At 36.1% G+C, this 15,173-nt stretch overlaps 1 protein-coding gene across 18 annotated transcripts in view; it reads left to right on the top strand.

The window, feature by feature from the left end:
- The window catches only part of DGKB (diacylglycerol kinase beta), a 402,831-nt gene that overhangs the window by 188,685 nt on the left and 198,973 nt on the right, over positions 1–15,173 (top strand). For all 18 annotated transcript variants that reach the window (XM_066991767.1, XM_066991771.1, XM_066991770.1 and 15 more), the window contains 3 exons: positions 560–645; positions 2,982–3,071; positions 8,215–8,375. In XM_066991767.1, coding sequence (XP_066847868.1) covers positions 560–645; positions 2,982–3,071; positions 8,215–8,375 — 337 coding nt within the window. The remainder of the gene's footprint in view (positions 1–559; positions 646–2,981; positions 3,072–8,214; positions 8,376–15,173) is intronic.

Below are 15,173 nucleotides of genomic sequence, written 5' to 3'. Positions count from 1 at the left end.
GCAGGATGATGTAATGGGTGCTTTCAATCTGATGCTTACACATATTGTTTTAAACCATGGTGCAAAATTGTTTTTATCAACCACAGATGCTCAGCTTATTATGTATTAGTGTACTATTAGAAATGTGCCATTTTCATATGCTTTTATAGGCACCACCTCACAAGAACGTTTTGTGGCTAATATATTCAGCCACCTTAGACTTCTCTGTCTAGAGAGACTACATAGCCATTTACAACTGAGTAAGCAGATAATGTTTTCTGAGAATAGTTTGAAACTGGCACAAAGATTTGGATTAACCATTAGTTCCCATCTTTTTCTAATATTAGTGCATCATAATAACCCTTGAATTAGTAGTTGTATATGAAATTTACCAGATAATTCACTGTTGGATTGTATTTGTCGTCTGTTTAAAAAATGAATGCGTCGGCAGAGGTGATTATTATTTAAAGTGTTAAATTGTCATTTAGTATTAAATGAAATGTCTTAAGTCATAAAATGTAGGAATAATGCACAATGAATTTATGTTAATTAAATAGATATCTTCATTTACTGTTTTTAGGTTAAGTTTTTTCCGAGATGTTCCTGAGTTCAGAGTACTAGCATGTGGTGGAGATGGAACAGTAGGCTGGATTTTGGATTGCATAGGTAATCAACAGAGTTTACATAGTTTTGCTGGACTCATATATTTCATGTTACTGCTCTTTACTATTTACCAGCATGTGGATACAAATATTTCGTACACGATGTTCATTTAAATTTTTGAAATTTAATAGTTTGAGAAATTATTATTTTTAAGGGTATTAAAATTGCAAAATCCCTGGATAAGTTCAATGTTCGTAGTCCTGCAGATTCCCAGAAGGCAAGAAACTTGAATCAAAACTGTTTTCAATTCAAAGTCAGTTCCCTATACTGAATCAGAGCAGCTACCAAATTTCTGTTTATGTTCCATTATTCCATAATGGAGAAAATGTCATAACAGTCCTTTGAAAAGAATTGTTCTTACAGCCATTTAGATGCCCATGATGTGGGATATGTAAATCATTTCAGATTTTGAGTTCTTTCAGTCAGTTGGCCATAAAGTCCTGTGTATAAATAATTAGGAAGGACCAGAGGTCAAGATATTGAAGATTCAAACTTCCTGATGATTATTAGGGAGCATATCTTCCACACCATAGCACTGTTTATTGGGTACTAGAGAGGCTGCAGAGAAAATAATGGGAATGTCTGACAATGGAACTGAGGAAGGAGATGAAGAGAGGCCAAAAGACTCAACTTTACTGTTTGGAGAGTGTTAAAAATTGTGCTTTTTTCATGGGAACTGTGGACCAGAAAACCTAAGTGAAAATGATGGAGTATCAAAGACATATTTCTGATCATGGTTTGACCAAAAAAAAAAAAAAAAAAAAAGAAAAGGAAGGGGAGGTAAAAAAAAGTCCTTTTGCAAATACATGGTATTTCTTGTAATTCTCAAATAGCTTTCAGAATTGTAAATCAATGTACATAAACATCAGGTGAACTGTCTAAATTGGAAGGGGTGAAGTTTTGTAGCTGTTAATTGTGTCATCGTCTTTTCCATGAGATCTAAAATGTCATGTAGTTACCTTTCAGCAACATTATTTGAAGAAAAGACTGCATTTTGCCTTAGTAAAATACTAACTTCTGAAGCATTTTTTGTGGTGCGGTGCAGAATTACAAAATAATTTGGAAGATCCAGGATCCACCTGTTCCATAGGTGCAGAAAATATGTTTTAAATGCAGCCTTTTAGGAAACAACCTTTTGACATGAGTAATATGTATAAAGTTTAAGAAATCACCTTTTTAGAGAAACAGACACATTCTTGTTTGATCTTTTTCTTCCCTGATCTTCTGACTTAAAATTCATTTTAGCCGAGAGAAAAAAAAAAAAAATTCTCCTCAATTTGAGACTTTCAAATTTTTTCCCTCCCCTCCCTTCCTCTCTTCTCCCTTCTCTCCTTTTACAAATTTGCAGTACACTGGCATTGTAAATGCTAAATCTTTCTAAATATTTGAAGAGAGAAGTTGATAAAAAAACAAGGTGACCCTGCTATATCAACTGGATGTATAAATTTGATGTATAAATGCTAACAATTGTTGGTAACTACACATAATTCTATGAACAAAATAGATGATTGTTTAGTTATTCAAATATTACTTTTAAACTAGACATGCCACTCATGATGATTAAATGGACGATTTGACAAATTATATATTTGAAATATACTTGGAGAATATCTGCCCCACTTCAGAAAAGCTGTACTTCTTCACAAGGGTTTCCCCATCTGATTTTGAATAGAGATGCTTTAGTTTGAAACACTAGAAAATTAAAGGTTGAAAGCGAAAAGACACTCTTAAGTACATACATTTCAAAATATTTCTTATTAAATACAAAATATTGACTTAGAGACTTGATGAGATGTTTATCTTGATTAATGATTATCTTGAATAGTAGATTTGATTCCTAATGTGCTAAACCCTGGTGTTGGGTCGAGGGAGTCTTTGGTAATGGTGGTCGTGTTCCACACGAATCCAACTGAATACACAGCTAAACAGAAATTTGGTCACCCAGCTGAAGGATTTGTTTCATTATTCCTGTCCTGAACTAATACTGTTTTGCATTCCTAGTTGGGAATGGTATAGGTGAAACTAACAGAGAGCATAAAATATTCAGTCTGAGAAAAATATATAATGTCATTGTTTATGTATGTTTATCATAGCCTTGGATTTAAAAAGTCCATATGATAATAATGTAAATTAGGATTAAGGATTGAATATTGGCTAGGGAAGGGGCTGCACAATGGAATGTCTCAATGAAATGCTTGTTGTTGAACAGACAGCAGAATCTCATGTGTAAAATACATATCACTGTCTTTCACTGAAAGAAAATGTAACACAGTTACTATATTGGTACCAAGCAATTAGATTTTTGTTCCTTAGTTATGTTTTTCCTTCTTTATTCACAGAGAAAGCAAACTTGCTTAAGCATCCTCCAGTTGCTATTCTGCCTCTTGGGACTGGAAATGATTTAGCAAGGTGTCTGAGATGGGGAGGAGGTAAACACAAATTAAAATATCTTGCATTATGTAATTAAAAGAAAAAAAATTGCAACAAAGTCTACCCTTAACATTTGGACGTCTCTTTTATGATGTATGTAAAGAACCATTATTGCCTTTCCTCTTTTTGGAATTAGCTGTCTGCAAATGTTATATGAACTGTTTTATAGATATTAAAGGTCATAAGCACTCTTCGTACCTTGCTTGTAGCTCCTGCTCACACCAAAAAAGCTCCAAGGTACAATGAGAGTAGTATACAGCTACTTGGTTGGCTTTTTACCATCTGTATTGCAGTTATTTCTTTAATCAATACATTATAAAAAGAGTATTCTTAAATGGATTTTAATTGGGGCTGTTCTGAAAGGGTTACTGAAAACAGCTAATAATGGTTTTGGACTGGTTTCATCTTTTTTAATATTCATAAATATTAAATGAAAAATATGTCTCAGCCTCAGACGAGTTCCTTTGGTCCACTCGTTTCTCTTCTGCTACAGAGGATTCCAGACAATAAGTGCTGTGGTGCTATTTATCAGGAAATGAGAAGACAAAGAATGATGAAAGGAGAATATATGTAAAGGCAAAACTTTAATATCCTTTGCATCCTCTCCTGAACCTAATTCTCAGCTTCTCCAATAACTTATTTCCATTCAGGATTTGCATTACAGAATTAAAAAGAACATCATAACCTGAAGGAAACCCAAAGAAGAAAGTCTTAGGCAAGGCAGTCTCCGGAGAAAGCACATCAGTTCACAGGCTCATAAGTAGTTCTGTTTCAGGTCTCAGTTGTTCATTTCAGTTCAGATATTGTATGTTTGGAAACTGTCTGTTTATTTTGAAATTCCCAGCTTTTGCAGATGTTTCTTCCTTCTTCTGTCTCAACAAAAGTTTCTTTCCAAACGTCTACCTTGTTACCAGATAGGTCTTTAGCAAATTCTCTGTAGTCTCCATGCTAGAGAACTTTTGTTAACCATAATGTTCTGTCAAATCATTTGAGGGCCTTCTTCATTTTTCTGTCATGACTGGTGATTGTTTATTCTCATAGTCCTTGAAATAAAACCAACCAAATCAGCCTTACATAATTTTCTGGGCAGTTCATTGAATAGTCATAGAATAATTCAGACTGGAAAGGATCACAGGAGGTTTTCTTGTTTAATCTCCTACAGCAAGCAGAGTCAATTATAAGAGTAGATCACATTGCTCAGGACTTTATCCAGTTGGGTCTTAAAATCTTCCTAGAATAGAGTCAGCATGGTCTCTCTGGGCAGCTTGTTCCTGTGCTTGACTGTCTTCATGGTAGAGTTTTTCTGTTTATACAATCTGAATGTCTATTGTTTCAATTTACACTCTTTGTCTCTCATTCTGTCGCTATGCACTGCTGTGAAGAGCCTGGTTGTGTCTTGGTAATTTCCTTATAGGCCTTGATAGACTGCTATTAGGTTACCCACTACCACCACCACCATTTCTTCTCTAGGCTGAAGAAGCCTATCTTCCTCAGCTTCTCCTCACAGAGCAAGTGCTCTTAGCCCCCAGTCGTCTAGGTGGTCCTCAGCTGAACTTCCCCCCATTTATTGTTGTCTGTCTTGTACTGTATGTGCATGTGGGGAGGGAGGGCAGGTCTGCTCTAAACTGGATGCATTCTAATTGCTGAGCAAGAGGGGGACTTCACTTCTCTCAAGCTACTGGCTCTGCTCCTGTTCATATGACTGAGAATGCTGTTGGACTATGTTGCCAGGCTATTCTGTGAGCTCATACACAGCTTGCTGTCCTCCAACACTACTCCTGGTGCTTTTTTCACAGAGTTTTTCCTCTCCCAGTCTATCCCCAGCCTGTATCATTGCAAGGGTTATTCCTTCTGTGGTTTGGGATTTGCTCAATTTTGCCAGTCCGTGACTCCAGAGTGTCTAGATTCCTCTGGATGGCAGCCCTGCCATTGAGCATTAGTTTATGTGACATCTGCAAACTTGAAGAACGACCTCCAGGTCACTGATAAGGACAAAAAGAAAAAAAAAAGGGGGGGGGGGGGGGGGGGGGACAGGTCCCAAGATAGACCCCTGCAGTACTCCAGTTCTTGTGGGTAACCACATAGAGCACAGCTTATTTGCCACCCCTATCTAAGCCTGGTAATCAAGCCAGTTTTACATATCCATCTAGTTTCCTACCCATCCAGACAGTAACATCCCAACTTATCTGCAAGAACACTGTGGGAGACAGTATTGAATGGCTTGCTAAAGTAGAGGTAATCAATATCTGCAGTTCCTCCCCTTGTCCACAAATCCACTCATCTTATTACAAAAGGCAATTACTTTGGTCAGGTTTACCCATGCTAAATCCATGCTGGTTGACTTCTTCATGTGCCCAGAAATGTGGTTGAAGAGGGTTTGGTCGTGTTTTCTTCCAGGGACCAAAGTAAGGCAGACTGGTCTGTAGTTCTCCAAATTATTCTTTTGGCCTTTCTAATGACGGATTCAAATTTTTTATTTTTTATTTTTTCCTGTGATGTCACTTGTAACATCTCCCAGTCTCCATGCCTTTTCAAAGATGATAGACAGTGACTTTGCAAAGCTGTTAGCCAGCTTTCTCAAAATCTTCATATGCAGCCCATCTGTAACAGAAGCATAAAAAGCTCCCTTGAATTTGCTCATTATTAGATTATCTCTGTGCTCTACCCCCATTCTGTCTTTTGGCTGATTACTGTGTTCCTCAATAATCATGTCTTGGTTTTATGCAATCTACCTGATTCTAAATTGTTTTGTAGGTGAATCATGAGGCTAATTTATTGTGTTACTAGACCTGTCCATTTTCTTTTCCTTTGGGAAAAGACCACACTTATGCAAGTTAAAAATAAAACCAAAATGCTTAGTCCTATTGCAATTAGCAAGCAAGATATTTATTATGTTGTTTAAATCAACTCTGTTCATCTGAATCAGAGAAACCGAGTCACGCCTTTCTCTTCCGTGGTCTTTGTAGCTTTTAGCTGAAATCAAAAATTGTTTTTCCATACCAGTAAGTTTACAAGTCAGATAAATTGTGCTTGCCAGTTTCACCTTCATGTGCTGAGAAGGTCCAAGTAATTGCAGTAGAAGTCTGCAGAAACTTATATCCATCACATAGCATAGGTTCCTCAATGAGGTGAAACAAATCACACTCAACAAGATTACCTCTGATGATATTTTGACATTTTCTTCAAGAAAAAAAAAAAAAAGGTGATGAAGAGCAATAGATGGGTACTACTTTTCATTTGACCTGTCCTTCCATTCACTTCTATTTATCTTTTGTTTTAATTGACTACATCTGGACTAAAGTAAATATAATAATAAAAAAGACATGAAAATATTCTGGCTTTCATCATTCTTCGCTACGTTGCTTTTTGGTAGACAGTGACATAACACAGATCTCCTGGAACTTCTGTAGGTTGGGAGAGGAGACAGGTTTCTCAGAAACCAAACTGCTGGTGAGTGGTCTCAAGGACGCAGAAAAATGGAACTGAGCATGCTGCTGTTATGTGGTGGTTGGCAATAACTTAAAAAAATATACAACCATAAGGTAGTACATCAGCAATGTGTTTTGAACACAGAGGCTTTGAATGGCTGTTTACTATTTTTTTCTACATGATGAATTTCAGTTGAATCAGTAGCTATGAAGAGAACTCCTTATATTTGTCCTGATTTTCTTCATACAAAAGTTATAACTTCTGTTTACCAAAGACATGGTTTTTACTTTACTAGACTGTTGATGACCTTGCAAGTACATATTGCTTAAATATGGAAATTTATTCACGATTTGAAGAAGAAACAAATCCACAGATCTTAGTTAACTATTACAAAACAATTTTGTCTGAATAGTATTTAGAGCTGATAAAGTAACCTAGGAAAGTCCCCCCTTTTTATTTGTATGCACATTCATACTGTAGTTTGAGTATGCTCAGAACTGTGAAAGCAAATATACTGCTTAGTTTGGTATACAGTGTACTGAACTAGGGAATTACCTAAAGACAAGTGTGCTTCTAGCAAGAGTAAGATCTTTTTACAGATCAAGATGAGACTGATAAAGAAGTTGCTGAAAGATGGCAAAATGTTAGTTCTGCTGATGTCATCAGTCATGAATGGATTTCAATATTTTTTTTTTTAATTTTTTATAATAAACCACACTGAAACAGTTGGTTTAAAAAATTGAAAAAGGCTTTTAATCTTTCAGTCTCATGTTAGACTCTTATCAGATAAATCTAAGATTCTGAACTATTTTTTGCATATATTTTGAAATCACAGGCACTAAAAATTAAGAATAATTTCATAACAAGAACATTTGGCAAACTGTAACCTTACGTCTTTGAATAGCTGCTGTAATCATGTGAAGAATGCAAGGAATTGGCAAATGTAGAATATCAAATTATTTTCTCCAGTATAAATCTGACACCCAGTGAAATCTATAGAGTTAATCTAAGTTTACATTAATTCAGCTAAGTGTGAAGTCATAGAATCATAGAATCATTAAGGCTGGAAGAGACCTTCAAGATCATCCGGTCCAACCATCACCCTACTATCGATATCACCCACAAAACCACGTCCCTAAGCACCACGTCCAACCTTTCCTTGAATGCCCCCAGGGACGGTGACTCCACCACCTCCCTGAGCAACCCGTTCCATTGCCTGACTACTCTTTCGGAGAAGAAATGTCTCCTTATTTCCAACCTAAACCTCCCCTGGCACAACTTGAGCTCATTTCCTCTAGTCTTATCACTAGTTATCTGGGAGAAGAGGCCGATCCCCAGCTCCCCACACCTTCCTTTCAGTTAGTTATAGAGAGCAATGAAGTCTCCCCTGAGCCTCCTCTTCCCCAGACTAAACAACCTGAGTTCCCTCAGCCGCTCCTCATAGGATTTGTGTTCCAGGCCCTTCACCAGCTTCATAGCCCTTCTCTGGACATGATCCAGAGAACAGTTTAATTTTAACAGTCAGCTCTCCTTTTAATGACAAGTGCTGGAAAATTTTATGCACTTCAAACATAATCCTGATGTTTGGGTCTTGTATAAATAGTTTTAATTTTTCCAGTCATCTAGAAAGAGAATGAAAACTGAAAAAACAAACAAACAAACAAAAAAACTTCTTTATATTTGGTCAAAATAACCATTTTCACCTTTTGCTAGGTTATGAAGGAGAGAATTTAATGAAGATTTTAAAAGACATCGAGAACAGCTCAGAGATTTTGCTGGACAGGTGGAAATTTGAAGTAATTCCCAATGATAAAGACGAGAAAGGAGACCCAGTGCCTTACAACATCATCAATAACTACTTTTCTATTGGCGTGGTAAGACTCATGCTTATTCTTAAGTGATTTTCGTTTTTTCTGTTTTGAATAAGTATTTGATTGTTTTAGAGTGAAGAATTGTTGGTTGCAGATCATCTATAATGTTATTTTCCTAGTGAAATGAATGCATAGATGACTGACTGACAGCAGTTTACATAGATTTACTTACACACATTCAAAGCAGAATTATTTTTCAAGATCTTCTACCTTCCCATCTATAAAAAAGATATTTGTGTTGTTCCTAATGGTTTATGAGCATCTACAGCGCTAAATTTAGATTGTCATTATGAAGGTCCTATAAAAATATAAAGGAAAACTAATCACTTAATATGAGCTCAAGTAACCTTTTCCATTAGGACTCACATGATCAGAACTATTTAAAAGAACAGGGACATTCTCTCTTTCTTTAGGAGAATTTTAAATAACAAAATAATAATAAAGAGAAGTATATTCTTGGTTCTGTCTTATGGGCATATTCATAGAATGAATTATGAGGAAAAAGGGTATGAGAAGCTATTAATCTCCTACAAACTGCATCTCCAGCTTGTGCTTCTCTCTTTATATCTACTTCTCCCATTATATCTACTCTCCCCACTGCATATATGAGGGGAATCCGAAATATCCAGTCTAACTCCCTAGAATTCTTTTGGTTTGGATATGCTTTCAAAGACTAGCAGAAGGGGGACTGTGATGAGGTCCAAATTTCACAGATTAAAGAGTTCATAAATAAGATTTTTAACTTGGACACAGCTGTAGTCTAGTTAACTTGGGGACATGACCTCCAGCAGCTAGTACTGGCTGTTCTGAATCTCTCTCTCTCTTAAAAATCAGAATCCACTTTTACAGAATGTATAATTCTATAGTCCAGTATTTCCAAATGCTACACAAAAGTGTTTTAATGGGAAGTACCACATAGTCATTGTAAATCCAAGGAAATTAAAGGTCTCTTCTTGATTTTCTTGGTCACTGTGCTTCAGTCTTAACAAGGTTCTGCCACAACTTTAAATGGTTATATGAAATTTTTACATACTAATTGCAGTTCAGTAATATTGATATAGCGCTGATCAGCAACATGCAAACAGTTTATTTCTTCAAAAAAAAATTCCTTGGCTTCTTTTCCTGTATAGTCTTAAATTATGAAAAAAAAAAAAAAAAAAAAATCAGGATCCCCAAAGTTCAGATATTGAAATAGTAAGAAATTATTATTAGTTTTTTTTTTTTTTTTGCTTGTATGGTTTATTTGTTATTTACCCTCTCTTGTACAAAATAAGTGCGAAGAACAACTAGATGAACCAGAAATAACAGAAATTAATATAAAAAGGCACCTAAAGGCAAAGTATATGCACCTAAACTAGTGCAAAAATAAGTTCATAATCAGGAGTGGAAAGGAAAAACTTTACAGCTTACAAAATAAATAAATAAATAAATAAAAGCAAATGCCTCACACAGGGAAATATATTCAGTGACTTTGTCAAAAGAGAATATTGAAGCTCAAAGGTGAGGAAAGAAAATAAACGTGTTACACTGAAGAAGGAAGCAAATGATGAAAGGGAAGAGGGATGAGATTTTATGCCTATGTACATTAATACAGTGCAATTTAAATTGTTTAAAATGTAGATGAGCACCACATGTAAAGACACAGCACAGAAACAGGAAATTGATAGTAGGACATTTGTGAATGTGCTAGGCTTCAAAGAATTCTTCAGTGTTATTCAAGAAAAAAAAGTTGAATAGTTGAACTGAAATTATTCAGTGGTATGATCATACCGGTATTAAGGACAACGTAAATTATACATTGTAAAATACCGCAAGAAAATATCAAACTCTACTCTCCACACCAAGCTCCACAAGCAACTCTAAGATTAAGTTTTCAGTTAAAACCTTTGAATTCAATAATTTAATCACACCAAACTTTTGACTGTTCACATAATATAAATATGAGCAGCAGAAAATTATACCAGAAATGGACAATACAATATGTTGCATTGATAAAAGCTTCTAAAACTGTAAAATCATATTTCTGAAGCAGTAAAATCTGTTATGTTTTTCATATGTTCAAGTTTATGAAATGCCTGTTTCTTAAGTTCATTGGAGTGAATAGGACAGAGCAAATACAGAAAGTCAGAAATTGGATCTTAGACTTGCTGAAGTTGTGTAATTCACATATTAGGTAACATTTATGATCATAGACCCATAGAAACACAAGATTGGAAAGGACCTACAAGATCATCTAGTCCAACCATCTTCCTATCACCAATACTACCCACTAAGCTACTAAATCATATCTTGTAGCACCTTGTCCAGGCACTTCTTGAACATCGCCGGGGATGGTGACTCCACCACCTCCCTGGGCAGGCCATTCCAGTGCCTAATCACTCTTAGAGAGAAAAAGTTTTTCCTGATATCTAATTTAAATCTCCCCTGGAGCAACCTGTGGCCATTCCCTAGAGTCCTATCATTAGTTAACTGGGAGAAGAGGCCGATCCCCTCCTCATCACAGCCTCCCTTCAGCAAGCTGTAGAGTACAATGAGGTCTCCCCTGAGCCTCCTCTTCTCCAGACTAAACAACCCGAGTTCCCTCAGCCGCTCCTTACAGGACTTGTGCTCCAGACCCCTCACCAGTTTTGTTGCCCTTCTTTGGACATGATCCAGAGCCTCGATGTCCTGGTAGTGAGGGGCCCAAAACTGAACACAGTACTTGATGTGCGGCCTCACCAGAGCTGAGTACAGGGGGATGATCACCTCCATGCTCCTGCTGGCTACACTATTTCTAATGCAGGCCAGGATGCCTTTGGCCTTCTAGGCCACCTAGGCACACTGTCAGCTCATGTTCAGGCGAGCATTGATCAACACTCCCTTTTTTTTTTTTTTTCCTGGACCCTTGAAAACCCTTGAAGACCCTTGATAACCCTTGAAAAGCCAAGCAAAATGTTTGTCTGTGCAAATAGAAAACTTAAGATAGTAAAACTTATCTACAACTGAAGTAAACCTCATTTCACAAAAGCAAAAATGTTTTCAGTACTTCATGCCTAATACAAACTTTGGCAAGTATTGAATTAGAAAAGCATTAATCTACCACCTTGTTGGACGCCATCTGCTGTTATCCAAGAACATAGCTTGAGTCAGGCCTACAGCAAAACAAAGCAAAACAACAACAACAACAAAAAACGCACACAAAAAAAAACAGTGCCACCTACAAGTTTATATTAAGAGAAACAAAAAGGATTGATATAATAGATGAAGTTAGTAACAGAACCATAGAAAATGAGAGTTTAGGGGACCTCAGAGAAACACCTATATTCATTCCTCTTCCTAAGGTAGGTTCTGTGTCCCTTGCCTCATTCTTGACGGATATTTATCTAGTTTGTGTCTTTTCAGATAAATAATTTTTTTTCCTGTGATTTTTCTATTATTCCATTACTGTATGACTCTATTACTTTATTGTCCTTACTCTAAAATTTCTTTGTCATCTCTAATATGAATAGTCTTGGTGTAGCCTGGGCCCAGGTTTTCCTGTCCTGTGCAGACAGGAGAAGGAAAACAAATTATTCCATTCCTCTGTAAAACTCTTTGTTGCCTACTGGAAGGTCAGTCAGATCCCTTCTTTTGTTCCATAGCCTAACTATCTCCAGTTTCTTCAGTGCTTTCTCACAGAAAATGTTCTCTAGACATCTGATCATATGTGTTACTTTTAGCTGTGTTTAGATAAAACATGAGAATTCAACCCAATTACTCCCTTCAGTTCATATCTCCCTAGAACTGTAGTGCTCCCAATTACTATGTTGCATTTGATGTCTTATCAGCACTGAGTGGAAAACAGGAATTAACGTCTTGCAAATGACTCCACTATAAAGAAAAAATAGCCTTCTTAACAATAGCATGATTTTTTTTTTTCATATTTGACTTGTGATTCATTGATGATTTCAGATACTGTTCTGAAGAACTACTACCTCATATCTCTTTTGGGTTTTGCATAACTTATTCTTCCTACCTACATGCAGAAACATACACTTACTGAATTACATCCTCTTTCAATTTTTACTGTTTCTCCAAGGCACTACAAAGACTGATGGTAACCCGTGGCATATTTTACATTGCCTCATAGATTCACGCAAATAATAGGTGTGCTGTCAAATCATTATGAACAGAACCTGCAATATGGATTTTGTGAGAGTATGGCAAAAAATGTATTTGGCAACAAACAATCTCAGTGTCAGTTTAGAAAGCCCAAGGGAGTAAAACTCGATAAAATTGTGCCTGGCAAGGGGCTCTTACTGCCTTAAGGACCATAATTCAGGTTCGAAGGGATTGCAGAAGTCAGTAGTCCAATCTCCAGTGTTCTTAGCAGGGTCAGCTATAAGAGCAGGTCACATAGCTGAAGGCTTTATCCAGTTGAGTCTTCAAAAACTCCAAAGATGGAGATGTTACAACCTCTCTGAGCAACTTATTCTGCTGCTTGGCAGTCCTTATGGTGAAGATATTTTTCCTTACACCTAGTTTGAATCTCTGTTGTTTCAATTTACACTCTTTTTTTACCATCATCCCATTATGCACCACTGTGTAGAGTCTGGCTTTGTCATTTTAATAACTTCCTCATACGTATATGCAGACTGCAATTAGATTTCCCTGAAGTTTTCTCTTCTAGCAAGAAAGCTAGATCTTCAGGCAGTCTTCTTTATCCTTCTGTTTTCAACCAATCAAGACCATAACTTCCCTGCTTGGACACAAGAATGCTGGGGTAGAGGATGTTCAAAACCTTGCTGAAGATGAGCATAACATCTACTGCTCTCTCATCTACAAATCTAGCCCTTTTATCATAGGCAGGAATCAGAGGGTAATTTACTGTTGAGAAGGAAAATCTTTCACTAAGTTGAAAATGAACATTTTCAGGAGTGCGTGTATTTGAAATGCTTCATTAGTATGTTCAGGCCAAAAAAAAACCAGTTGTTTTCTAAAGCATTGTCAGATTCCTGATGTGTGTACATAAGTATATGTACTACGTATAAGTACAGGAAAAAAAAGGTAAGAAAAAAAAAGCAAAATGAGATGCAGTAGATAAATGAGTATAAGCAGTGTTCAACCTGATGATAGCACAAAGCACATAAGAACCACACAAAGCACCAGCCAAGCTGTGTGTCAGTTTCAAAGCAGAAACTAGAAAGCATCTAAGAGTAAAGTAAAATGAGATAAAGATTTTCAAGTGTTCACATCCATCATTCTGTCAGGATGGCAAGACACCAGGAGAGAAGTCCCATCTGCTTCCAAATAGTAGTGGGATTGCTGAAAAAAGCTAAATATCCAAGAAAAAATGTGTATTAAGGCAGTCAAATCATATTGGCTTAAAAAAGTAAAAATATGAAGATTAAGTGAGCTGGCCAAACGTAACTGATAATATTAGCGGACAGATAAACAGACATGATAAAGACAGGAAACATCAGGCCAACTCAGAAATGGGTGTGACTGAAATAAATTACTGACATACTCTGGAGAAAATAAAAATAATCTATACAACCTTCTTTAAATTCATGCACTGCCTAGTAAATTCATACACTAGGTTATTGTTATCACAGTGGTCATCAAAGACAGATCTCAGTAATCTTAGCATTGGTGTGTTATCACAGGCTCTGTATTCCAGACAGTAGGCTTGCAAGGCATTTCTGCAGTTCCTACAGGAATGGAAATTCAGTTATGTCACATCATTTAGCTAAATTGCTAAGGGTATAAGCAATTTATGAGAGTTGAGTGTGTGTGTAGACAGTATCAACTTGTGTGTATTAATTGTCACAGTTAGTCTTTTACCCATGGATAATACAGCATAACTTAACACTACTTTCTTCAGTCACTTAGCTAATTCCCATTAATGGTGAGTCAATATAAATATACCTGGACAGTTACTTCAGATAAGTTTCTGTGTCGTAATAGCCCTGCACATTTGATTTATTTTCTCCTAGCTATTTTCCATATCTGTATCTCAGGCCTGTATTAAAAACAAAAACAAACAACAACAACAAACTTTCACCGATCAATTATATATCTTAGTACAGAGAATTGTTTCCACAAAATTTAGAAATAGGTTTTCATTTCAATACCTTTTCTTTTTTTTTTTTTTTAAGAAAAAGTCTATACTCATTACTTCATGAAAGCATTACTTATAGTGGTAAAAAAAAAAAAAAAGAAAAAAAAAAAGAAAGAAAAGTGGATATAGCTATCCAAAATTCAAAAGCATTTTTTGCAAATAAAAGAGCTTACAAGTCTAATCTCAGATCTTGTCAAGAACAAACCATTTTCATTTTCATAGAACAGTCATGCAGTCATAAAAAAACATGGATACATATTGTTAATTACAAAATATACCAGTGGATTGGTATAAATTCGATGAAATTTACTATGTGTACCCAAAGCAAGTGCACAGAAAACAGGTAAGAATGGAAGATGATGAAATACTCATTTGCTGAGACCTGAGCAGGAGGACATGGAAGATGGATAGTGAGGCAAATTCTCATGTAAAACCAAGAAACAAACAAACAAACAAAAGCAAAACGAACAAACAAAAAACTTACAAACAGTACTCATTACCTTGAGAAAGACTTGCATCTGCTCCACCATCAAACCACATAATGTCATGGTCAAGAATTTTGCAGTGTTAAGATTTGAAGAAGCAGTTTTTTAAAGCTTAGGGAAATTAGCTTATTTGTCAAGCAATTTTAGTCAGATAATAAATTAAAATAGAGTGACTGTCAAGGGTGTGCATCTTTTATGGGGAAGTTATTAAAGACTGTTAAATATGTAAGGAGGCTG

This window comes from Anser cygnoides, chromosome 2 (assembly GCF_040182565.1).
Source record: "Anser cygnoides isolate HZ-2024a breed goose chromosome 2, Taihu_goose_T2T_genome, whole genome shotgun sequence".
NCBI classification, from domain to species: Eukaryota; Metazoa; Chordata; class Aves; order Anseriformes; family Anatidae; genus Anser; species Anser cygnoides.
Note: the sequence above shows the minus strand (reverse complement) of the source record. Positions and strands in the feature narration are given on the sequence as shown.